General features: G+C 43.2%; 2 protein-coding genes across 6 annotated transcripts in view; one reads left to right on the plus strand and one right to left on the minus strand.

Annotated features, from left to right (window-relative positions):
* Positions 1-11661, plus strand: part of DCUN1D3 (defective in cullin neddylation 1 domain containing 3) — a 41847-nt gene extending 30186 nt beyond the window's left edge. For all 4 annotated transcript variants that reach the window (XM_014589659.2, XM_014589661.2, XM_027773747.1 and 1 more), the window contains exons 2-3: positions 5059-5594; positions 7528-11661. In XM_014589659.2, coding sequence (XP_014445145.1) covers positions 5164-5594; positions 7528-7963 — 867 coding nt within the window. In that variant the 5' untranslated portion in view covers positions 5059-5163 and the 3' untranslated portion in view covers positions 7964-11661. The remainder of the gene's footprint in view (positions 1-5058; positions 5595-7527) is intronic.
* A 10990-nt stretch (positions 11662-22651) lies between these two features.
* REXO5 (RNA exonuclease 5) overlaps positions 22652-27211 on the minus strand; it is a 36929-nt gene continuing 32369 nt past the window's right edge. The window contains exons 19-20 of one of the 2 annotated variants that reach the window (XM_014589666.1): positions 24040-24065; positions 22652-22941 (exon numbers count right to left, since the gene is read on the minus strand). In XM_014589666.1, coding sequence (XP_014445152.1) covers positions 22886-22941; positions 24040-24065 — 82 coding nt within the window. In that variant the 3' untranslated portion in view covers positions 22652-22885. Of the gene's footprint in view, positions 22942-23749; positions 24066-27211 lie in introns of those variants that run through there. The other variant, XM_006153286.2, reaches the window with a different exon arrangement.

Here is a 27211-nt window from a genome sequence, read left to right on the forward strand (position 1 = left end):
GAGCAGTCTCTTATTGTGAGACAGGAGAGCTGGGCGTCCTTGAGCTGCCACACGAGATCTGGGCTGGCTACTGGAAAGAGCACTGTTCTTGGAGAAGGCAGGCTTGATGCTGCCACCAACTTTGTAGTAATAACTGTTATAGAGGCTAACACTCACTAAATGCTTTCCGTGATCTAGATATTGAGCATAGCATTTTATGTGGATTATCTCATTTACTCTATCCAACAGTCAGTCCTTTGAGGTGCAGCTGCCCCATTTTGAAGCTGCATGTTGACAGTCAGGGTTAGTAGGAGCCATTACCATGATTCAGGGCAAGGTTTGTCTGAGCTCATACTTTTAAATTACTGTGCTCTTGTTTTCTCCTGTCCTAGATAGGCCCCTCGATCTTGGTCTGTCTCTATTTATCTTCCTGTGAAGTAGGGGTAATTACTTCATAGAGCTACATTTATATATAGCTATTATTATGTACTAAAAAAATGATTCTGATTAATAATGCTCTGTTACTGCAGTTTGGGACTGGGGTGCCCAGATTGTGTTGAAGCTGTCTACTCAGAAGTGGCAGTGGTGGGGGGACAACTGCCTGGAAAGGCAGTTCCATTAGAAGACTGTAAGTGTGGAAAACTAGAAATCTTGTTTTTTTGCAAACCTGTAGAGAGAGGACTGAGTGGGAAGGGAGAAGAATCTGTAACTGGCTGAAAGGCTGCCCCAGGTTAGGGATAAGCCAGAGTATCCACAGGGAACAGCAAATCCTCAGCTTGATTTCATTCAGGATCTGTCAGAAGGAACTCCTGTCTTCTGGAGAGTCTGGTTGTCCAGTGTTTCTAGGTGGTGAATAGACCCAGTGCTGTGATGCGAGAGAGAATTTTTGAACAAGACCTGAGCTAATGATGGGGGCAGGAGTCCTGGGACTGAGCCTGGGAATCTGAGGTCTGGAGCCTTTTGTTCAGCTGGGACAAGGTGGGGCTCCCAGGTACTCCTTAACTGCTAATGAAAAAAATGGCTATAATATTGAGTGTTTTCTGTGAGTTGGAGCACTGTGTGCCAGGTACCTTTCATCTGCATTTCTTGACTGAATCCTTAAAACAGCTCTTTAAAGCAGATACCAGTTTGCACATGGAGGAAATGTAGGTTTCCTTCAGGGTCAAACAATTAGCCAGTGGCAGAGTAGGGCTTTGATTTCAGAGCCGAAGCCGTGACTATGATGGACAGAAACATCACAGGTTTAGGCATCTGGTTTAATTCCAGTCCCCAACTCTGGTGGACTAGTTCTGCCAGCAACTGTCACATTTAATCCACTACAGCTCTACAAGGGTAGGAACTGAAAAGAATTTAAGGGAGTTGGCCTGAGGTCACACATCCAGCCTATGAAGGAAAAGGGATTCAAACCCAGGCATTCTGACTCCAAACTCTATACTCTCCAGGGACATCCTGCCTGCCTGGCTCATGGTATTGGCTGGTCTGGGAGAGGGCGGTGGTTAGGACACCTTTTTTGAGCACTCAGCACAGATTATGTGTTCTTCTCTTTCCAGTGGCCGATGGTCTCTGGGTGACTGTGGTGTCGCTCCTGAACTCAGGGCCACCCCTTTGTATGCCTTTCCTAGGTGCTCACTGTAGGTGGGCACAGCAATCTACCTAGTGGTGAAGATTATGGCTTCTTCTTGAGCCAGACATACCAGATTCTGTTTGTTACATGACCTTCCTTCACCTTGAACCTCAGCTTCCCAGTCTGTAGCTAGGGTTGTGGTGAGGATGTATGAGTTAATGTCTCTAAAGTGCTTAGCACAGTGCCTGGCACAGTATCAAATTCTCAATATAATTGATGACTGCTATTGTTAGCTATTAGCTAGTGAGTCCAGGGAGACCTTCAACTTTAAAATACTTGAAGTGCTGCCAGCCCTGGGGCACTGGCCTGGGCACTGTGATTGAGCCTGGGGAAGACTCAGGGAGAGCGAAAGTATTTGCTTAGGGAAAAGGGAAGAAACAGAAGGGAGCCATTGGGGCAGACTTACCATCAGATCTGAAAACACTTTCTCCTGGCTTGAAATCACCACTTTCCCCAACACTCACTGAAATGGTGAGGGCATTTCAAAGAAAGGGACGAGAACAGAAAAAGTATCCGACCTCTGGTACTTGCTGATTGATCATCTGTCAAAATCGATTTTACCCCCTCCTCTTTCTAATCTGCTGGGTATGTTAAAAGCCTTCGGGTTTCAGCTGATTCTGCTGTGTCAGGTCATCAAGAAAGATGCTCTTACATGGAAAGTGGGTTGGGTAAGTGGGATTAGGGCCTCTTCGGGAGCCCCATCTGTTTTGTCCCTACCTGAAGGCCTTGGCACCAGGATTTGGAGGAAGCTGCTATAAGGAAGCATCTGTCCAGTGGGGGCGGGGTGAGAGGCCTGGGGTAGATGGGTCAGGTGGAGGCTGGGAAATCCTCTTATTTCACTGGGTGCTCTACCTCCCTCAGCGGCAGGAGCTGAGCAGCAAGCCCTGGTGAGTCAGCATGCCTGGGAATTAGAGCTGCCAGTCTGTGAGCATGTGGGGTTTGTGTGAGTTTGGGCCTTTTGTTTTTTTCAGCACTCTAGTCTTTAGAAACACAAATCTGGAAACCAGTCCCTCCACATGGTATGTAGTCCTTCTTGTTAGATAATTCAACTCGAACAATTGCTTCCCTTGTATGATGGGTCTTCCACAAATTAATCCTTTGCCTTTCTAATAGGTTGTGCTAATTGTTTACTAGCTATACTATTAAAGCAATTGAAGACTGCTTCCATGGGTCTGTCATCCATACCAAAAGGTCTGATAAGGGTTTAATGTGTTTTTGAAGGCTAAATGCAACTACAAGTTTTTCAAGGGCATGCTTGGACATGTCTTTTTGTCATTTATTCTCTTTGAGGGTGAGGAATGGGACACACCCTGATGTGATTAGTCTCCAGTAACTGTAGGGGGATGATTGTGCTCTTTGTTTTAAACTTGTATGCTCAGAGCTTACCCTTGACAGAATTCCTTTTGAAATAACACCCTAATTTATCCAGGTGCTATTTGGAGGAGGCTATGATTTTTAGGTAAAGTTTAAAGTTCCAGTCTGCTATAAAATCACCCTCTTGCCCCACTGCCAGTACTCTTAAGAGCTTTTAATTTTAATCTCAAAGGAAAATCCCTAGAACTGGGGAGGCCCAAGTAGGACTGACACTGGTTTTGTCTGATATCTGCTTTTCCAACTAGACTTCTGGCTCTTGGTTTACATTTCTATTAACAACATAACTTCAGTGGCTGCCATTATTTTAGCAGCTGGCAAAATTTTACAAGTATTAAATTGTAAATGGATTTTCTAGCAAGCTATCAATAGTTTAAGGTAAGAATAAGAGTCCTGAATAGTCAAAGTAATCTTAGAAGAATTGCCTCATCTCTGGCTCAGAAATTTCTAGCACTTTATTAAAACACTTTAATACCTGGGGGACCTGCAGGTGACGTGGTGGCTAAGGGTGCTGGAATCCCATATGGCTCATCACGGTTCAAGTCCTGGACCTGGCGGCTTGCTTTCACTCCCCCTTCATCCCTCTCTGGTCAAATAAAAATAAAAATATATAGAGGTAAATAAAATAATTATTTTATAAAAAGACAAAACCTTAATTCCGAGACCAACAGCTGGCATAATGATTATATCACTGGACTTCCACATAGTTGACTACAGTTCAAGTCCTGGACCTGGCGGCTTAAAACACATGCCGGGTGTGTGTGCGTGCATGCCCAAAATCCCAAGAAAAGAACGGAGCAGGAGAAGGGATTACGGCATGGCCATCCCCATTGGCAGATGATTTCTCACTTTCCTTCTCTCTGGTGAAGGCACACATCATACAGCAAAAATCTCTCTAAAAAATAAAAACACTTTAATTTCATGAGTAATTAATAAGCACCATGATGAGTTTCTGATGTAGCAGTGCTGACTTTTCATTTTCATCTAGCAATGAGCCTACTATTTAGAGACTGTATTTGGGTTAAGTTTGGGGAGACACACTCCTTCAGAAGACTGAACATAGAGGTCCTATAGGATTGTCAGCTATAGTGTGAACTCAGTTTACATTCTACATACAGCCTTGCTGAGGACCTAAGGGAGGAAGCAGCAGCTCCTTGTTTGGGAAAGTTGGCTTGGAGTATAAACTTGGTGGATGGCTCCTAGAGATGGCTAGAGTACAACAGAAAGGCATTTCACCTCCTGTGTAGGACAGGCCCAGAAAGGAATCTGGAGAGATCAGAGACAAGTTTCACTTTGCTGTTTGGCTAGACTCCTGCTTGTAGTCTTGACACCACAGATCAATTACCTCATTTGTAGGTCGTCATGAGACTGTGCAGTTGTCTTGGATGTGGCCACCCCATCATTCTACTCATCCTACTTCGGAGATTTGAGAATGCTGGCATTAGGAAACGGAAGACGAACCATTTATTTGCACTTTCTGGCTTAAACAAGGTCCAGATAACTCTTACGTGTAGGCAAGTTGGCAAGACATGTATTTCCTGTGGAATATTTGTCAAAACTGGAGCCTTTGCTGGGTTTCACACATGAATCAGCCTCTTTGTAACCTATGTTACCTTAAGAATTTTAGAAATTTCTCTTATTGGTTCTCTATACGTGCCCTGGCTACTACATTTCCAAGGTGAACAAATATAGTTGGCTTATGAGGAAGGTGATATTGACTTTGATTCATGGTTGTTTAACTGAAATAGTGGTGCCTGGAGCCAGCAGGTAGCATGGTAGTTAAGGCACTGGACTTCCAAATGGCCAACTGCGGTTTGAGCCCTGGACCTAGCAGCTTGAAAATCAAGCCGGGCATGTGTGCCCAAAATCCTGAGAGGAGAATGGAGAAGAGATTTCAGCGTGGCCATCTTCCCTGAGGGGTGATTTCTCACTTTCCCTCTGTCTCTCTCAGGCAAATGTATGTGCCCTATGATTAAAAAACTTAAAAAAAAAAAAAAAAGAAAAAAAAATGGTGGTTCCTCGTGCACAGTCCCTGGAGGGCAGTGTCCATACCCTATTACTCCTGCTGTCTAACTCTCTTCCAGGTTGGCTGGCTCCTCTGGCTGATGGCATGTTGACTTACATGGGCCAGTGGCAGCAAGGGCATCTGATCCAGAGGGGGCCACTCTAGAGGCCAGGCCACCAGCACCATGGGCCAGTGTGTCACCAAGTGTAAGAATCCCTCATCGACCCTGGGCAGCAAGAATGGAGACCGTGACCCCAGCAGCAAGTCACATAGCAGGCGGGGTGCAGGCCACCGTGAGGACCAGGTGCCACCCTGTGGCAAACCAGGTGGAGATATCCTCGTCAATGGGACCAAAAAGGCAGAGGCTGCCACTGAGGCCTGCCAGCTGCCAACATCCTCGGGAGATGCTGGGAGGGAGTCCCAGTCCAATGCTGAGGAGTCTTCGTTGCAGAGGTTGGAAGAACTGTTCAGGCGCTACAAGGACGAGCGGGAGGATGCAATTTTGGAGGAAGGCATGGAGCGCTTTTGCAATGACCTATGTGTCGACCCCACAGAATTTCGAGTGCTGCTCTTGGCTTGGAAGTTCCAGGCTGCTACCATGTGCAAATTTACCAGGTTAGTCACAAATACTTGCTGTTACCAAGTGAGCAGAGGAGAGGGAAGAGAGCCCCATTGAACAGTGGTGTCCAACTAAAATAGAACTGGGTTGGCTTCATAGGGTTTGGGGTAAGTCTTTTTTCTTCTGAACAGTTTTTCTAGAGCTTAAATGTTCTGATCTAAGTTGTGGTTCGGATTTAGATATACTCCCTTAGAGTCTCCTGAGGGTTTGAAAAATATATACCTGGCTCTACAGCAGGTATACCTGGCTCTATACCTTTTTCATGGGAATCTTGGTGGGGGGAGGAATTGTACGACTCAGGGATTTATATTTTGGTAAAACTTAATATTTGGATCTGATGTGTACTCCTCATTTCTTCTTGCAGAGCAAAGCCTTTGCCTAATTTCTAGGTCCAATTTTAGGCACGTCATAGCAGTAACAGGCAGCTTCTTGTAATGGAGCATTGACTGACCATTTTTGCCTCAAGTTAAATGAGGAATAATCCAGGATGAGCCCTTCTGCTCAGCTGCTGCTCAGCCCCCCTGTTGTCTCGGACCTTTCTTTTCTCCTTATTGTCAGTTTACTCACTCACTCAGTATTTATTGTATACCTGCCGTGTGCCAGGTACCGTACTCAGTATTTACCGTGTACCTGCCGTATGCCAGGTACCATACTCAGTCGGTATTTATCGTGTACCTGCCGTGTGCCAGGTACCGTACTCAGTCGGTATTTATCGTGTACCTGCCGTGTGCCAGGTACCATGAGTGCCCAGATAGAGATTACCTCTTGGAATATGCCTCAGTCACTCTGCAAAGCCAGTACACCTTCTAGTTCTTAGCATATTATCTCTAGCCAGGCCTGCCTGTGTGCAGTAATGACAGCTGCAGTAGATATACTGTTCGTGCATGTCTGCAGAGGTTGCTTGTAGGCAAGGACATGGCAGGGTCATCCTAAGGTGTGATTTACAAAGCACAGGATTATGAGTAAGAACTGACTTGGAGATGAGGCCATAGAATTTCTGATTTACGTGTTCCCCTGGTAGGTTACCCGCCAAACCTCAGAGGCCTCACTTCTGTAGTGTATACAGGAATCCCTGAAATGATGATCAACATGAGATCACTTTGTAAGCTGAATGTTGTACAAAAGTTAAAGATACATGCATAATTTTTGTTCTTTTTTTTTAACTTGCTATTGGGCTTGTGTGCTTACAGGAGAGAAATAGAGAAGGAAACTGGGAGGGGGTGGAGGAGGAAAAGTGAGAAAGCACCATCCAGGGAGGACAGCCACATGCAGTCCCTTCAGCCACATTCTCCTCTTGGGATTTTGGGCATGCACACACACGTGGCAGGATGCCAATCAAGCTGTTGGGTCTGAGACTTGAACTATACAGTTGGTCATGTGGGATCCAGTCTTAACCTCCATGCCACCAGTTGACCCCAATTTTTTTTTAATAGGAGAACTTTGATTTCTAGTAGCAGGTACTCAGGTTCATCCAGAACCTTTGGCCACAAAAGTCTCCCTTGACAGTCACCAAAAATATACCAAAAACAAATAATTCACAGAGAATCAAAAGGGAAACAAAGCTTCCCCATGTGGGACAAAAGTCTGCAGTTAAGTCATTATTGCAGAGTGAGAAACAGGGCAGAGAGCAGGAGATTTGAGTTTAGCTTTTGGAAGATGAATGAATAAATGAGTAAACCATTATCTGATTACTACCGTGAGCCAGGCACTGAGAGAAGTAGTTAATTAGCCCTCACCAAAACTGTATAATAAAGTAAGATGATATTATCATGTGACAGTTGAGGTAGGACTAATTAGTGAAGGAGTCAGAATTCAAATCCAGGCCAGCAGGCCTCAGTCATGCTCTTAATCAATCACTCTTACTACACTGCCTCTCTAGAAATGATATGATTTATTGTTATTAATTGTATCCTCTTCTTAAAATTGCAGGAAGGAGTTTTTTGATGGCTGCAAAGCAATAAGGGCAGACAGCATTGACGGGAACTGTGCACGGTTCCCTAGCCTCTTAACAGAAGCCAAGCAAGAGGATAAATTCACGGATCTCTACCGGTTTACATTTCAGTTTGGCTTGGACTCCGAAGAAGGGCAGCGGTCACTGCATCGGGAAATAGCCATTGCCCTGTGGAAACTAGTCTTTACCCAGAACAATCCTCCAGTATTGGACCAATGGCTAAACTTCCTAACAGAGAATCCCTCGGGGATCAAGGGCATCTCCCGGGACACTTGGAATATGTTCCTTAACTTCACTCAGGTGATTGGCCCCGACCTCAGTAACTACAGTGAAGATGAGGCCTGGCCAAGTCTCTTTGATACCTTTGTGGAGTGGGAAATGGAGCGAAGGAAAAGAGAAGGGGAAGGGAGATAGGCACTCAGCTCAGGGCCCGAGGGCTTGTGTCCCGAGGAGCAGACTTAGTGGCTCTGTCCCAGGAGCAGCAGCAAGGATCTACCTGCTGCCCTACAGCCAACCGAGGAATTGGACCTTTCTGGAAATTACTGAAGATCCGGATATTTTCTACTTTACACCTTTCTCTGCCTTGTATCTGAAAGGGCTCTAAAATGCTGTATCATGTTTTAGGCACTTTCTTCATTTTTTTGGTTATTTCTTTTGGGGGGGCAACACCCCTCCTCCCAATTTTTGAACCTGGCTACATGTCGTGTATCTTTTTTTGAAGCCTTCAGATAGAATAAGCCTGCCATTTCTTGCACAAATTAGATTTTTTTGTGGGGGGAGGGTGTAAAGCAGGGTGGGGGGAATAGGACGGTTAGATTGAATTAACATTACAAAATGATGCAGTGCCAGATCTCAGTTTTGCATATTGTTTTTCAGGGCAGGTCTGTACTGTGTGTAGTGCTGTTTACATGGTTGAATTTAGGTTGTAATAATTATTTTTTGAGATTTACACAGATTTGAATAGCAGTGTTAACTGTTAACCACATTGCATTATTCCCAGACGATTTAGAGCTCTTGGAGAGCCAAGGCCGGCCAAGAGCATTTGCAGTCTGGTGACAACCCCCTTTTAAGCTCATTTATCCAGAACCCTTACTTCCTTCACTTCTTGCTCATTCCTTCTTTGACCTATTGAATTTCATGTTGAGTTTATCCATCAACATGCTGCACCTGTCAGTCAGGTGAGCAGTTTTTTGTTTGTTTTAAAGAACACATTGTACTGAGAACCACTTAAGCATTGAATGCAGAGAAAGCAGTGCTACCTCAGTTTTGCTGGAAGTAGACTTCTTTGATAGTTTTCTTTCTTTGATGAAGTTTCTGTATTTTCATGTTGTAAATGGAAATACCCCCCTCCCCCCTTTTTTTTTTGATTTGCCTTGGAGCCAAAGTTTTTGTTTTTGGTGGTCGGAAAACTGTGCCTGCCGGCCAGCTGACTTAAAGGAAAACTGTGGTATGGAGCTCTGCTTGAACTTTTTAAAAACTTTTCTTTGAATATCATCAGCTTACTTGTCTGGCAAGTGCAGAAGCCTGGGGCTGGCCTGAACTCTGCCAAACAAATATCAAAGTGTGTTTAATAGTTAAATGTGTGCCCTTTCCCTTCTTGCTGCACCCAGGTTATCACTTAACCCCCAGGAGTTATTTATTATTTTTTTGTTAATGTCAGGCTCATTTGGGGTAATGTGATGACTGTTTAGGTTTACATGACCCTCCTTTCCTCCTCTACCCCCAAATGTGTATATATACATATATAAAATATGTATATATTTTAACTATATAAAATATATATATACACATATATGTATCTATATTCCTTTGTTTCGTTGCCTGTTAAAACTGGCCATAAAAGAGGGAGCTGCCTTCAATACATAAAGTATAAGAAGAGTGCCAGGGAATATTATAATGGAGGCTTTTGAATCTGGACCATTTTCACTAAGGAGAACTCAGCCCTTTCCTTGGGGAAGGGAGGGTCCAATTCCCCATACTCCTCTGCTTGCTCGCTCCATAAAGCCGACTTTGGCCAAACTGCCACAGGGGCCTGAGGAGCTGACTCAGGTCCTCCTCGTTTCAGGAGAGGGTCTTCTTGTTATTTTTAAATTAAAAATAAAAATGTCCTCAAAAAACTGTACTGGAAGGGTGGGTGGCAGGAACCTGTATAGTTCAGCTTCCAATACTTTCGAACAGATTAAAAAGGGAATCTTTTAAATAAAAACATAAAAATATTTATATTCTTGAGGTAATCAGAGTTTGTCTGTTAAACATTTGGGAATTTTTCTCCTTATTCTGCCCCTCTCCCCACCAGGTATGTGATTCTTAGCCTGGGCAGGAATTACATCTATTGAGCTCCTTTATTAGTAGCCTTATAACTATGAGTTCCCATCTTTACAAAGATAATTATTTAAGGAGTTTTCAGCAGTTGGTGTTCTTCTCAAATTGACTATTGACATAGGGAACAGATTTGCAATTTGAATTTTTTTTTTTAAACCCTAAGTGTAACAGTTGCCCTGCTAGAGGGTCAGATAGGAAACTTTAAAATCATTCACAGAAGATTAACAATACTGCTGGAAAGCTGAAGGGAGTCTTAGGCCAGATGTCTGGCTTCATTCTAGCGAAAAACATGACCTTTTCTATAAAAGTGTCCAAAGGCCACAGCAGGTTCTGTAGGCTCAACTATAGTTGGAATATCTAGTTGCAACTCCCATTTTTTTCCAGTTCTGAATTAGATAGAAACTGAATGAGGAAAAGAGCAGGCTGCTCCTTGCCAGGGAAGGCTCTATCTCAGATCAGAAGGGCTTATGGGCAAGACATGCACAAAAGAGGAAGGCAGCTGAGGGCAGCGAGGACTCTGAAGGAACTAGATTCCTTACCTTGCCTGTAAGAAGGCATTCCATGCAAAAGGCGTACTAAAGTGGGTAGATTTTGTTTTGCTTTTTATTTGTTCAGCCACACCTCTCCAAAAAAGAGCCATTTAAAAAAGTATTTTTGCTTGCATTTTTAATGATTAATGTGTTAGAAGGATGCAGAAGGGTAGCTAGAAAAGAGCAGTCAGGGAGGGACTCACAAGGTCCTTCTAGGTTTGAGTCTCTGATGTTCAACAGGAATTCAAGCTTCTGCAGAAGGGTAGCTCTGGACTAAGGCCTCTTTCATGACCACAGGAAAAGCAGTTTTTCTATAAAGGGATCCAAAGTGAGGTGTATGTAGCGTCTGCTTGCAGTTCTGCTTCTAGGAAGGGAAAAGCCCCTTTCTACTCAACCTAGAAATAGGTTTTCCACTTAAAGTAATTCTGTGGAGGCCAAGCGCACCTTAGGTAAGCCTGTGATTGCAGCTCAGAGTGACTTGGAGGAAGCAGGATGCAGATGCCATTTTGAAAACTGGCAACATCGGGGTGACCACAACAATATATATGTTGGGAAATTGCTAGTTTTTGGCAGATGTCTTTATCTATGAGCTTTTGCAGTGTTTCTTTAGCAATTTATTAGAAAGCTGGTATGAGACAAAGTGTTCCTTCATTGACTTGCTCTTTCCTTATCCTTGCCAAACTGAATGTATCATTCTTAACCTCACCTCCTGTAATAGCATGTAAGCTGTGCTTTAGCTGGTTGTCTAAGTAGCTCTCCCCTCTTCCTGCCAGATGTGCCCACATGTGTGAGTTGGGTTCAGGAAACCATATCTGCCTTTCTGATAAGAAAAATCTAGAACTGGGTTAAGATTCAAATTTCAACCAAACTCCCAGACCCAGGGAAATACAACTGAAAATGCACCAAGGCAGTGTTTTCAGAATTAAACTTCCTTAAGGAAGGTCCAGACCAGCCTCTGTAGAAAGGAAGAATTGAGCCACACAGTATTAGTCTTTGAAAGAAAGAGTACTCATCTCCCAGGGGCTGGTGCCAAAATTTAGTCCTCAGCACTGGAGGCTGCAGGGTATGGGATCTCATAGTTCACCTGATGGCCTCGTGTACTATACACTATGCCAAATTGTATTAAACAACCGTGGGAAGTTACTTGGATAAGGACTGCTTAAGAGTTTCCACACCAAAACATCTGTATTTAGGAGTTTGTTCTACTACACTTCAAGTGAGGTCTTCAGTGCAGTTTAGACTCAGTTATACAATATTAAGGTAAGGGATGAAAGAAAGCTTGCTGCTAGGGCTTTTTTTATTTGCCTGCTTTGCTATTTTTTGTGTCTCATGTTTGGTTAGTGATGACTTATACACATCTTGGTAACTGACAAAAGTCTTCCTTGGAGGACTCCAGCAGTATCTTGTATAAACAGCTGAAAGGACTGTTATAATGTGATTGAAGTATGTTCATTGGGACTCACCCGAGGACATGTAACATTGCTCCTCTCATTTTTTTCTGAATCATATGGAGGGGATTTCCCACCTACTTCCCTTTAGTTTATTCCCATAGTAAACTGTAATTATAGCATATACCCAATTTTACTTGGACTGGGACTACAAGGAGGGGATCCAGCAGGGTTTTTACCCCTTTATTTAAAGATAAAACTGATGCTTGAGCACTGGTTGCAGAAGCTTAATGTCAGGCTCATTTGGGGTAATGTGATGACTGTTTAGGTTTACATGACCCTCCTTTCCTCCTCTACCCCCAAATGTGTATATATACATATATAAAATATGTATATATTTTAACTATATAAAATATATATATACACATATATGTATCTATATTCCTTTGTTTCGTTGCCTGTTAAAACTGGCCATAAAAGAGGGAGCTGCCTTCAATACATAAAGTATAAGAAGAGTGCCAGGGAATATTATAATGGAGGCTTTTGAATCTGGACCATTTTCACTAAGGAGAACTCAGCCCTTTCCTTGGGGAAGGGAGGGTCCAATTCCCCATACTCCTCTGCTTGCTCGCTCCATAAAGCCGACTTTGGCCAAACTGCCACAGGGGCCTGAGGAGCTGACTCAGGTCCTCCTCGTTTCAGGAGAGGGTCTTCTTGTTATTTTTAAATTAAAAATAAAAATGTCCTCAAAAAACTGTACTGGAAGGGTGGGTGGCAGGAACCTGTATAGTTCAGCTTCCAATACTTTCGAACAGATTAAAAAGGGAATCTTTTAAATAAAAACATAAAAATATTTATATTCTTGAGGTAATCAGAGTTTGTCTGTTAAACATTTGGGAATTTTTCTCCTTATTCTGCCCCTCTCCCCACCAGGTATGTGATTCTTAGCCTGGGCAGGAATTACATCTATTGAGCTCCTTTATTAGTAGCCTTATAACTATGAGTTCCCATCTTTACAAAGATAATTATTTAAGGAGTTTTCAGCAGTTGGTGTTCTTCTCAAATTGACTATTGACATAGGGAACAGATTTGCAATTTGAATTTTTTTTTTTAAACCCTAAGTGTAACAGTTGCCCTGCTAGAGGGTCAGATAGGAAACTTTAAAATCATTCACAGAAGATTAACAATACTGCTGGAAAGCTGAAGGGAGTCTTAGGCCAGATGTCTGGCTTCATTCTAGCGAAAAACATGACCTTTTCTATAAAAGTGTCCAAAGGCCACAGCAGGTTCTGTAGGCTCAACTATAGTTGGAATATCTAGTTGCAACTCCCATTTTTTTCCAGTTCTGAATTAGATAGAAACTGAATGAGGAAAAGAGCAGGCTGCTCCTTGCCAGGGAAGGCTCTATCTCAGATCAGAAGGGCTTATGGGCAAGACATGCACAAAAGAGGAAGGCAGCTGAGGGCAGCGAGGACTCTGAAGGAACTAGATTCCTTACCTTGCCTGTAAGAAGGCATTCCATGCAAAAGGCGTACTAAAGTGGGTAGATTTTGTTTTGCTTTTTATTTGTTCAGCCACACCTCTCCAAAAAAGAGCCATTTAAAAAAGTATTTTTGCTTGCATTTTTAATGATTAATGTGTTAGAAGGATGCAGAAGGGTAGCTAGAAAAGAGCAGTCAGGGAGGGACTCACAAGGTCCTTCTAGGTTTGAGTCTCTGATGTTCAACAGGAATTCAAGCTTCTGCAGAAGGGTAGCTCTGGACTAAGGCCTCTTTCATGACCACAGGAAAAGCAGTTTTTCTATAAAGGGATCCAAAGTGAGGTGTATGTAGCGTCTGCTTGCAGTTCTGCTTCTAGGAAGGGAAAAGCCCCTTTCTACTCAACCTAGAAATAGGTTTTCCACTTAAAGTAATTCTGTGGAGGCCAAGCGCACCTTAGGTAAGCCTGTGATTGCAGCTCAGAGTGACTTGGAGGAAGCAGGATGCAGATGCCATTTTGAAAACTGGCAACATCGGGGTGACCACAACAATATATATGTTGGGAAATTGCTAGTTTTTGGCAGATGTCTTTATCTATGAGCTTTTGCAGTGTTTCTTTAGCAATTTATTAGAAAGCTGGTATGAGACAAAGTGTTCCTTCATTGACTTGCTCTTTCCTTATCCTTGCCAAACTGAATGTATCATTCTTAACCTCACCTCCTGTAATAGCATGTAAGCTGTGCTTTAGCTGGTTGTCTAAGTAGCTCTCCCCTCTTCCTGCCAGATGTGCCCACATGTGTGAGTTGGGTTCAGGAAACCATATCTGCCTTTCTGATAAGAAAAATCTAGAACTGGGTTAAGATTCAAATTTCAACCAAACTCCCAGACCCAGGGAAATACAACTGAAAATGCACCAAGGCAGTGTTTTCAGAATTAAACTTCCTTAAGGAAGGTCCAGACCAGCCTCTGTAGAAAGGAAGAATTGAGCCACACAGTATTAGTCTTTGAAAGAAAGAGTACTCATCTCCCAGGGGCTGGTGCCAAAATTTAGTCCTCAGCACTGGAGGCTGCAGGGTATGGGATCTCATAGTTCACCTGATGGCCTCGTGTACTATACACTATGCCAAATTGTATTAAACAACCGTGGGAAGTTACTTGGATAAGGACTGCTTAAGAGTTTCCACACCAAAACATCTGTATTTAGGAGTTTGTTCTACTACACTTCAAGTGAGGTCTTCAGTGCAGTTTAGACTCAGTTATACAATATTAAGGTAAGGGATGAAAGAAAGCTTGCTGCTAGGGCTTTTTTTATTTGCCTGCTTTGCTATTTTTTGTGTCTCATGTTTGGTTAGTGATGACTTATACACATCTTGGTAACTGACAAAAGTCTTCCTTGGAGGACTCCAGCAGTATCTTGTATAAACAGCTGAAAGGACTGTTATAATGTGATTGAAGTATGTTCATTGGGACTCACCCGAGGACATGTAACATTGCTCCTCTCATTTTTTTCTGAATCATATGGAGGGGATTTCCCACCTACTTCCCTTTAGTTTATTCCCATAGTAAACTGTAATTATAGCATATACCCAATTTTACTTGGACTGGGACTACAAGGAGGGGATCCAGCAGGGTTTTTACCCCTTTATTTAAAGATAAAACTGATGCTTGAGCACTGGTTGCAGAAGCCAAAATGCTTCAGATGGCTTTGAGTAATCATTGAGTTCTGATTCTGATTCTGGTCCTGGGTCATGTCTTCCCTATTCCTCTCTCAAAACCCCGCCTACTCTCATAGATACCTATACTTTTACCACCCACCTTCTTTCTCCATTGCTTTCAACACAAATCTTGGATATTGCCAAAGGAAGCCATTCAGCAGCTGCTGTGGTTGTTGTCCCCAACACACATATATTTGCTCTGGGAGAAGTGTCTTTCCTCTGTCCCTAGTTCCCAGTCCCAAGTCTGTGATTAATTGCTCTTACCAGTTGCACTAATACATATGATTCTAGGTTTCAGAGGGGGAATTTGAAGCAATAGGCAAATGGGGCTTGGATGAATGGGTCCTGCAGATACCCTGCCTTAAGCCGCCGAGGTGATGAGTCCACTGCTCATGTGACCCTCCACCTTTGTGGATCCCTCTTGGTTTGTGACCAGTGTGTCTGTTTCTTGAGGTTGTACAAACTTGACAAAAGTTAATACTTTTGTTTGTATTCTCTGCACTGTTGCACTCTCCAAATGGCCCTTGAATATTTTTATTAACTTGTTACACACATTTTTGTCTTTGATGTCTACATTATTTTTTCTTTTCATGTTTTTTTAATTTGGAAGGTTATCTGCTGTTGAATTTAATAAATTTGTTTACTTGACTATTGACATTTCTGAAAAAGAAAAAAAACAGCGACTTTATTCTGGGCAAGATTTACTGGGAGTCTTTACCAACATGATATTGAATGTTCCTATGCTTTGGGAAAACAAATCCAAATACTACAGAATCCCCAGACTCCAAACATGAGTGTTGACCTTCCATGCACTAAGCTTAATGGGGTGACCCTTTGGGGTCCAAGTACTTACGGGCAAAAAAGCATGTGCGTCCTGACAGGCCACTTACCTAGTCTTAACCTTAGCAACTGAGAATTCCCATGAGGACTAAAAAGTGAATTTGAGCACTGTACTATATGCACGGCCCCTAGATCTATAAGTTTGCCAGCGGTTAGGGCAAAGGAGGTGAGCTGAACCTGCCTTGAACTATCAGGTGCCTCTGCTCTGTAACCTTTGGCAAGTTAATGAACCTCTATTTCCTTTTATTTATATGCCAAAAAAAAAAGGCTTTTCTATTTACTTATTTGTTAGGATTTAAAAGTCTTACATACTTCTCTAGGTTGTCTGAAAGGGTGTTAAGTGAGTAATGCAGGGAATGCAGAGAACAGGAAAGGGGGTTGTCATGGTCAAGTCGCTACCACTCTAGGGCTCAACTTCTATGTGTCCAGTGGGTTTGGGGGACAAGGCAGGGAGCTCAGACTAACATAATCCCTATCTGCCTCTTATTCTGGAAATCTGGATTATGGAGACCTTTAGCTTCCCTCTATCATATTTTCTGTCTGGTTATTTTTGCTGTTGACCAGCCATCTTACTCATTTTTTTGATAGAAGCTCTCATGGCTTCTCCAAAGATTCTCAGCCCCGTGATGGTATCTCCTAAAAGTAAGTACAGTGGCAGGATTGGTGTGCTTTTTCTTTTCAGGTACCAAGGGCTCGGGAACCATGGCTACATTCTGTAGCTAGGGTAAGGTGTCCTCAATGACTTGCCATTTTTTTCTTTTCCTCCCTTACTACCAATGTCAGAATCAGGTGGGGGCTGAAAGGAAATCTAAGGGATGATTTTATCTTAAAAAGTCTGTCTCCAGTCTTGGGTTTATTTCTTTTGTACTTTGGCTTATCAAGTACAGTAAGGACTCTACAAAGAGGTTTGGGGAATAGCAAAGTGTAGCATAGCGATGTAGGTGTTTGTGTAGAGCCTGGAGATATTCAAAGTGTTGTCACAGTGCTATACAGATTAAATACAGATAAAACTCAATTTTCAGTTAGACGAGGGGCAAACAGCTTCTTCATATATAGTCGCCAGGTGAGCATAACTGCAAGTGGAATCTCCTGCTGGTGAGAAAGGCAGACTGAAGGTGGTGCTGGGACCAGAGTAACAGGACAGTCAGCTCAGCACTCGCCTTTTCCTTCCTTTAAAACATGGATGGGCTGGCTGTGGAAGTCCTCCTTCCAGCTCTGGGTTTTGTTTTGTTTTAATTTATGGTAGAGAGAGAAGCACTCTCGACAGGGTCTAGTCATGCTATGATCCTCTGCCTTTATCCCATTGGATCTTGGACATATCAGTACCCAACGTTCCACGTTGACTCCGATGAGCTGTGTTGCTTCCAGTATTGCAGTTCAGTTTGCTACCAACTGTGCCACAAAGCTCAGCCTAGTTTTGGGTTCTCACGTGGATGAAAAAGGGAGTCTGGCTAATCTCTCTTCATTTCCCTTACTTTACTTTGACGTCTGAGAATACCCTGACTTAAGAAAGCCGTAAGACTCCTTCCTGGGTTTAACAGTCTATGTAATATTCTGACTTTGATCAAATCTTTTTCTTTTTTTTTTTTTTTTTTTGAGTGATTTTTGCTATAGGGCGTATATGCTCACCTGAGAGACAGACAAAAAGCGAGAAATCAACCCCCAGGGGAGGATGGCCATGTTGCAATTCCTTCTTAATTCTCCTCTCGGGACCTTGGGCGGGCATGCACACACACACACACACACACACACACACACACACACACCTGGCATTAAGTTTTAAGCCACCAGGCCTACGACTCGAACTGCGGTCAACTATGTGGGAATCCAGCAATGTAATCATTACGCCATACGCTGGTCCCGTTTTTTTTTTTAATTTTAAAAACTTGCTATTGAGGTGTGTACACTCACCAGAAAGAACCACACAGAGAGAGGGCAAGTGAGAAATCACCATCCTGGGGGATGACCATGCTGCCAGTTCTTTCTCTACTCCATATTTTTTGAGCATGTATGCACTTGTGTCTAGCATGTTTTTCAAGTCATGCCACCAGGTCTGGGACTTGAACTATGTACTCAGCCATGTGGCAGCCAGCCACCTTCATCACCATGCCACCTGCTGGCCCTGATCTAGTCTTTTGTCTTGGGCTTGCTATCAAAGTCCTAGTGGAATACAGTAATAGTAATACAATCATAGTATCTTAACTCCTAGTGTTTTGTAATCAGTGTTCCTGAGGACTCTCCACTAGCCCTGTGCTTATCTGGGGACAGAGGGGTACTGCTGAAATTGCTAGTATATTAAAATACAGAGCTCCAAAATCATGGTACTAGTGTCAGACAAGACCAAAGAGAACACACACACAGGCATCCACCTTTACTGGGCTCTAAAGATAGATAACTGGGCAAAATTATCTAAATATGTGGGGAAGTTACCACATCCCAAAACAAATCCCAGAAAAGTAACTGCATAAGTACAGATTAAACCATTATAAATACATAAACTTGTCAGTGGATACTAAATTGATCTCTGGATCAATTAGTGACTTTCTAAGCATAAAAGCAAATAGAAGAAATCACAAGCTTCTAAAACATAACTTGAAATAAAGAGCACACAAGAAACATTTTTGCAATAATTGACAGAAACTATACTTAATCCATTAGGAACCATTAAAAATTCAGTGTGTAAAAAGAGCACTTGGCTTCCCAACAGAAAAATGGTTAAATTGGCCAGGAACCAGCAGTTAGCGTAATGGCTATGTTGCTGGACTCCCACGTAGTCGACCACGGTTTGCATCCCAGACCTGGTGGCTTAAAACTCACGCCGGGCGCGTGTGTGTGCCTGCTCAAGATCCCGAGAGGAGAATGGAGAAGGGACTGTGGCGTGACCGTTCTCCCTTGGGGGGGGGGGGTTTCTTCTGTCTCTATGTCTCTGTCTGTCTGGCAAGTGCACGTGCCCTATAGCGAAAAATCTCTCCAAAAAAAAAAAAAAGAAAAAGAAAAATAATTGGCCAAAAACTTTCTAGAAAAAAAAGTTAGATGCCGATCTAAAGGGTATTTATAGAAATTAAATCTATAATAAACTTTTTTTTAACCTATCAAATTGGCAACTACTTGAAACAAATCCATGCTAGAAAACAATAAAACCTTTCTGGTTAAAAAAAAAAAAAGAAAACCAAGAATTTATACTTTCTTATTTTCTCCTTGGTTTTCTATACAGTCTGTGCACTTGCCAGGGAGAGGGGGAGAGAAAGAGAGAGTGAGAGAGAGAGAGAAAGGGAGGAAAGGTGAGAAAGCAATCCCACATGGGGATGGCCACACCACAATACTCTCTTCTATTTTCCTCTCAGGATTTGGAGAACACACATACATACAGTGCACAATGGGTTTTTCATGCCACCGGGTCTCGGACTTGAACTGCACAATCAGTCATGTGGGATCCAACTGCCTAAACCACCATGCCACCACCATCCAGCCCTTCATATTGTTTTAAAAATTAAAAATATTTTTTTCTTTATTCATGATAGAACATGTGAGCATACATGAGAGACAGAAAGAAAGCAAAATGGGCACTGTCCACAGGTCTTGTCATGCTGTGATTTCCTTCTCCAGTCCCGACACACTGGATCTTGGGCCTGATGTGTTTCAGGATGACTGGGTCAGGCATTCAAACCATGGTGGCCATGTGGGATCCAGCTCCCCTTGAGTGGCACATTATCACCATGTCATGGAGCTGGCCCAGTGTTCACAATTTTTTTTTCTTTTTTTGGAGAGATTTTTGTATAGGGTGCGTGTGCTCGCCAGAAAGACAGAGAGGGGACCAGCAGTTAGCGTAATGGCTATGTCGCTGAACTCCCCTGAGGGGGATGGCCACGCTGCAATCTCTTCTCCTCCATCCTCCTCTCAGGATCTTGGGCACGCATGCACACATGCCATCGGGTCTGGGACTTGAACCGCAGTCGTCTACATGGAAGTCCAGCAACATAGCCATCATGCCATCTGCTGGTCCCATTCACACTTATTTAACCCAGTAACTTCACTTAGAAACTTCCTAAAGAACTACCTGCCAAGGATGGATATTGGGAACAACTTCAGTGTCAATGTGAGGTACTGTTTTAAAAATTATAGTATACATTAGTGTTGGGATATTATATAGCTATTAAAACTGGTTTGTATAATGATGGAAAAACTTTGATAAGATCGTAAAATACTGGCAGTCATTGACTAGGTGGTGGGGTTAGATTGTGATGTGAAGTTTTCTGGACTTCTTACACTGCTATTAAAGGGTTTCCTTTATAGTAGAGGAAGAGAAAAAGAGGTTATTTACAGAAAGGGAGACAAAAGAAAATGAAAACTCTACCATGCCAGACAACTGCAGTAACATGCTCAAAGTCTAAATCATGAGTTCTGTAAAAACCCTTGGAGTTGCTTTTCACCCCAAGATGAGAAGCTGCTTTTCCAGCAGCTGCCTTGGCAGCTTTGCATTGGCTGCCTAGAAGGGTGTGGGAGGAAAAATGCACAAACGCACTTATGAATGGAATGTGTGTTTTGCAAGAGGCCAAATTGGCAGCTTTGGCTTCCAAAAGGTGGGAGCATCAGCCGAAAGAACAGTGTGTGCAGACTGAGGTCTCAGAGGCCTATGGTCCAGGCCCATCTCTGCAGAGTTAGGGAGCTGGGGCCCAGGGGAGACTTCCAGCCCCGCCCATTCAGGAGAAGGAAAGGGTGTGGCTTTTCTTGGGAGGAAGGGGAGCACTTGGTACAGGGAGACCTTGTCTGCTCTTCCTGCACCTTGAAGATGACCCTTAGTCAAATAATATGTCATTTATTGGCACTTAAAGCCCTCTCTGGCCTTTTCATCATTTAATCCTCGTAACAGCCTATGAAGTAGGTACTAACTTCCCCATGTTAAAGGTAAGAAGGCCCAGAGAGGGAAAATAATTCATAGACCACTTACTCTGTCATTTTTGTACAACCAGGATCTTTGAATTCTCACAATAACCCACAAAAGTAGTTATTTCCTCATTTTATACAGCTGTGGAAATGGACTTGCCTGAGGTTAATTAAGTGTCTTGCTCAAGACTACTCAGGGGGAAGCTGAAGCTCCAACCCAGGCTTGCCCATGCCCAAGGCAGATCATTATTTTGTCTCAGGACGAGCCTCGAGAGGTAAACTGCAGCTACACTCTCACAGCTTTGGAGCTCAGTTGGGTGGGGAAGAAATCCAGTACCACTGTCAGTCTCAAGTTCTCAGGGTTTTGCAGCTCAAGTCTGCAGCACACCTGGAGAGTCCTGACCAAGGGGCTTCACTCCTGGCTGCAGTGCCCTGGTCCCAAATCAAGCTCTGGTCCCGGCTCCATATAGGGCCAATCTTTTAGAAGCGACGCTTAAAGCGTTACACACTCCCCCAAATGCCCAACCTTGAGAGTTAATTTTAAGTAGAATTAATTTTTTCTAATTATAAAAGCAACATATGCTGAATTAAAAAAAATTAAATCAGCCTACACACCAAAAGAAATTGGTAAAACCTAATTTGTCAATCCTACTAGCCAGAGACTCAGTTAAACATTTTGGCTTCCAGCCTTCCAGATTTTGTTCCAAATTTTGCATATTTTTTTCCTACAAAAATACTCAAACTATTCTGTAGCCCCTTCATACAACAAATAATACACAGTATTGTGAACAGATAATCTCATTTATCTTTTTAATAATCTGTGAGTTACATACAAAATTTATCTTGTGCACAGAAATGTTAAGTAATATATTCAAGTTTATACGACTAGTAGGTTAAAAAAAAAAGCTGGAATTCAAAGCCAGGCACTTTGGATCCAGAGATCTACTGGCTCTTATAGATCTCTTTTCATGGGAAGTTGAGCTACCTACACACACACACACACACACACACACACACACACACACACACTAAAATGACTACCTACAATACCATTGTAATGACCCTGTTGTATCCCCTTTGATACATGTGACCTAAGCTGTTAACTCTGTGATAATACTTTTTTTTTTTTAGAGGTTTTTGCTATAGGGTGTGTGCGCTCATCAAAAAGACAGAGAGAGAGAAAGTGAGAAATCACCCCCAGGGGGGATGGCCACACCACAATCCCCTCTCCATTCTCCTCTCGGGATCTTGGGCCCGCACGCACACGCACCTGGGGTGAGTTTAAGCCACCGGGTCTGGGACTCGAACCACGGTTGGCTACATGGGAGTTCAGTGACATAGTCATTACGCTAACTGCTGGTCCCTGTGATAATACTCTTGAAGTGGACTTGCAAGGTCTCAGGATACAGAACAGTTTACAAGGTTCTCTGGTATGATACATATTTTATGCCTGATTGGTTCATCTTTTACCACTTTGGGAACTGCCTGTCTGTGCCCCATGCCTTTCCAACACGAAATGTTCATTTTGAGAGTTAAAAGCAGAGCACTGGCTTTTTACCAGAGGAGCTGGTGTGGTGAAGGCACCTACTGGTGAAGGGTGACACTGCAGCTGCAGTCTAGAGGAAAGGATGGATCCCTAAAATGGAATTGGAAGGGGGGATTCCTTGGTTGGTAAAAAGCTGAGTCTTATTCTTCTCTGGTCGATGTGCCACATTTCCAGTGTAGCCTGTCTTTTTCCTTCAGTTTTATAACAGGTGTCAATGAGAAAACAGTTTGCTTTATAGAAAATTGTTTCACAGGTAACTTACAGCTTTAACAAATTACATGACTGCTGGGTTTTCTCTGCAGAACAACAGTCACTCCTCCCAGTTTCATTATGTGCGTGGAATGAGCACCTGCTATACAGCACCTGAATATATCAACCCACTGACACAAAGAAACAGACTGGGCTTCCTTCTCATCCTGCCTTAAGATGAGAAATGCTTGAAATTTAGTCATTTATTGAAATTTTGTACATGTCATATAAATGAACTAGACTTTTTGGCTGGTACACCAAGTTTCCACAAACTGTCTGCTGGATGGAGAAGCCCAGCAGCCTCCAGAGAGGTTGCAGCCTAACCATGTTCTCTGCCATTGCCCCTGAGGATAAAAAATGGCATACAGGAACTGGTGGGCAGACTCACAAACACATGCTTGGGATGGTGCTTCTCTCTTCACCTTTTATTCCCATCAGTCCTAGTATAGGGTGTGTGCGCTCATCAAAAAGACAGAGAGAGAGAAAGTGAGAAATCACCCCCAGGGGGGATGGCCACACCACAATCCCCTCTCCATTCTCCTCTCGGGATCTTGGGCCCGCACGCACACGCACCTGGGGTGAGTTTAAGCCACCGGGTCTGGGACTCGAACCACGGTTGGCTACATGGGAGTTCAGTGACATAGTCATTACGCTAACTGCTGGTCCCTGTGATAATACTCTTGAAGTGGACTTGCAAGGTCTCAGGATACAGAACAGTTTACAAGGTTCTCTGGTATGATACATATTTTATGCCTGATTGGTTCATCTTTTACCACTTTGGGAACTGCCTGTCTGTGCCCCATGCCTTTCCAACACGAAATGTTCATTTTGAGAGTTAAAAGCAGAGCACTGGCTTTTTACCAGAGGAGCTGGTGTGGTGAAGGCACCTACTGGTGAAGGGTGACACTGCAGCTGCAGTCTAGAGGAAAGGATGGATCCCTAAAATGGAATTGGAAGGGGGGATTCCTTGGTTGGTAAAAAGCTGAGTCTTATTCTTCTCTGGTCGATGTGCCACATTTCCAGTGTAGCCTGTCTTTTTCCTTCAGTTTTATAACAGGTGTCAATGAGAAAACAGTTTGCTTTATAGAAAATTGTTTCACAGGTAACTTACAGCTTTAACAAATTACATGACTGCTGGGTTTTCTCTGCAGAACAACAGTCACTCCTCCCAGTTTCATTATGTGCGTGGAATGAGCACCTGCTATACAGCACCTGAATATATCAACCCACTGACACAAAGAAACAGACTGGGCTTCCTTCTCATCCTGCCTTAAGATGAGAAATGCTTGAAATTTAGTCATTTATTGAAATTTTGTACATGTCATATAAATGAACTAGACTTTTTGGCTGGTACACCAAGTTTCCACAAACTGTCTGCTGGATGGAGAAGCCCAGCAGCCTCCAGAGAGGTTGCAGCCTAACCATGTTCTCTGCCATTGCCCCTGAGGATAAAAAATGGCATACAGGAACTGGTGGGCAGACTCACAAACACATGCTTGGGATGGTGCTTCTCTCTTCACCTTTTATTCCCATCAGTCCTAGGCCAGAGAGTGATCCATGAGTGCTGCAATAAATGAGGAATGAAAATAGGGTTTTATTCATAGGGTTCAACAAATGGTTATAAACTAGAGGAGAGGAGGTAAGTTTTCTCGAGTGTCTGTGTGCCATGGGGTAGGGACAGGCAGGTTTACGGAAGGCTGCCTGCTGAAGATGGCTCAGTAGAAGGAACGCTGCCTAGGCCCAAAGGCCTACACTCAAATTCTAGCTCTGCCACTGAAGGGGCACCAGGTGCATCTCAACTGAGCCTGATTTCTCCAACTATGAAACTATAAACATTTAACTGACTATTTCATGGGGCTTTCGTAAGGACTACAGACAAAAGCGGCCAATAGACACTAAGTACTTAGTATCCAGGCACTGTTCTAAGCACCAGTTTCATTTAATCCTCCAAACAGCTCACTGTGTGCGTCAGCAGGTGGCGTGAAGGTTAAGGCAGCTGGATCCCACATGGCCAACAGCTCACTGTGTAGATACAATTGTTATTTCCATTTTTCAAATAAATAGGCCCATAGGCATTACTGTGTAACTTGCTCAAGACACACAACAGTTAAGTGACAGACCAGAATTTCAATAATGACAATCTGTTATCAGTATAAATTGCTGTTGAGTCCTAGTCTTTTGTTCATTTTACTTAAATATCTTCTGTGTGCCAGGCACAGTTTGAAAAACTTAACAAAATACTAACTTCTTTAATATTGCAGGCTGTAAAACACCTGGAAACACATGTAGAATTAAAAAAATTATCCAACACATGCTAGCTTCCTGCCACCTTGTAATGAATAGTTATTGTGATGGACAAGAGGAGGGGCTGCGGAACCCAGCAGTTAGCATAATGGCTATGTCGCTGGGCTCCCACGTAGTCGACCGCAGTTCGCGTCCTGGACCCCGTGACTTACAACTCACGCCGGGCGCCTGTGCGTGCGTGCCCAAGATCCCGAGAGGAGAATGGAGGAGAAGGGATTGCGGCATGACCATCCCCCCTAGGGGATGATTTCTCGCTTTCTGTCTCTCTCTGTCTGGTGAGCGCACGCGCCCTATAGCAAAAACCTCTCAAAAAAAAAGAAAGAGTAGGGGGCTGAGAAGCTTTTTTAGGCAAAGCAGCCATCACGGAGCCAAAACAAACATACCTGATGTCTGAACTTAAACTAGCAAGCAATAACCTGTTGGGCATGGAAGACTGGAGCTTTGATGATGGGAAGGTTGCTCTGGAGTCAAGTAAACTAGTTCTCAACCCCTGGGCCACGGACTGGTTAGGAACCAGTCTGCACAGCAGGAGGTGAGTAGCTGGCACCAGTGAAGCTTCATGTGTATTTACAGCTGCTCCCTATTGCTCCCAGTACCACCTGAGCTCTGCCTCCTGTCAGATCAGCTGCAGCATTAGATTCTCATGGGAGCACGAACCCTATCGTGAACTCTGCATGTGAGGGATCTGGGTTACATACTCCTTATGGTCTGAGGTGGAGCTGAGGCAGTGATTCACTGGGGAGCAGCTACAAATATTGCATTATGGTAAGTTGTGTAATTATAATTATTTCATTATATATTATTAATGTAATAATGAAAATAAATTTAAAATAATTTAGAAAGTGCACAATGGGACCAGCAGATGGTGTAATGGTTATATCACTGGACTCCCACATAGTCAACTGTGGTTCATGTCCCAAACCCAGTGGCTTAAAACTCATGCCAGGCACATATGTGTGTGTGTCCAAAATCCCAAGAAGAGAATGGAGAAGTGGTTGTGGCATGTGGCCATCCCCACTGAGGGAGTGATAGTGATTTCTGGCTCTCTGTCTCTCTCTGTCTCTAGTGAACACACATGCCCTACAGCAAAAATCTCTAAAAAAAAAAAAAAAAGTGCATAATGAATGTAATGCACTTGATCATTCCAAAATCACCTCCCCATTCCATACCCCCAACTCTCACATCCATGGAAAAACTGACTTCCACAAAACTGGTCCCTGGTGCCACAAGGTTGGGACCACTAAGATAGACCATTAGGGTTGAGATCCTGACCTTATATTTACTAGTTATGTGACCTCAGGCAAGTTGCTTAATCAGAGATTTTCTCTACTTGTTAAATAGGGATTCCAACAACCTCAATCAAAGATGGAGATAAATGTATTTAGCAGAGTACCTGGTGCTTGCTTATTATTGTTTAGGCCCCCAGCCCAAGGAAACCTATGGTCTTTACTGCTCCTTTTTCCTAAGCTTCTTGGTTTCAAAAGGGCATTTGCTGGCCTCAAGGAGACTGTTGTTCAGTGTCCTAGGGTCACAGGCAAGCTTACAGTCTGGAGAAACATCCTACTGCTGCTGTGTCTGATCAGCATGGCTACAGAAATCAAGAGTAGAAATCCAAGAGTGACTTTTAAAAGAAAGGAATTCGGCTTTCCTCATTGCATGATTTACTGCTTCTAGGGTTTTTTGTTTGTTTTTTAAGTTTATTTATTCCAAGGGGAGAGGGAGGGGGAGAAACCCCAACAGGATTTTCATGCCACAAACTACACCCAGTCTTAGCTGGCCCGATCACAGGTATCTGCACACATCAAATGTGCACAGGGAGGTCCCAGGATGAAAACTCAGAATCTTCCCTGTGGGGGTCTAACTGCATAGTTACCACTGAATCAACCCCTGGCTCCCAAGACGGTTTTTATTCTCTTGACTTGTCAAACTTATCTTACGATATCTGCCTCAGTAAGAACTTTTTGTTCCTTGATCTCAACACTCCCTCTCCAAGCCTTCACTCTTTGTGAAATAGCCAGGTCACTTTTGGAAGAATGCTTTGGGCCACTGTTGACTTAAACTTACCTACATGATGAGGGATTGCAATCAAAGTATTTTACTTGGAAACATGAAGACCCAGCCCCTTGTTCTACCTCTGCCTCCATACACTGGCTATAAGGTGCTAGATATCTAAGGGCAAGGTTTGTCTGTCTCTAGAATCTGTGCTCTGAACAAAAAGTTTTACTGGCAACTTGCGGCCACCTTTTTAGTCACTTGGTATTAGCCTACTTATATAAGCCTGTTTAAAATATGTCAGTCTAAGAGGTTTTCTTTCCAATGTAAATACCTAATGGTTGTTATTGCTAGAAGACCCAAATCTCTGACAAGGACTCTACTCCAGCATCTAGAGAGACAGCAGTTCTTTCA

The sequence above is a fragment of the Tupaia chinensis genome, unplaced genomic scaffold (assembly GCF_000334495.1).
Source record: "Tupaia chinensis unplaced genomic scaffold, TupChi_1.0 Scaffold000367_1, whole genome shotgun sequence".
In the NCBI taxonomy this organism is placed as follows: Eukaryota; Metazoa; Chordata; class Mammalia; order Scandentia; family Tupaiidae; genus Tupaia; species Tupaia belangeri.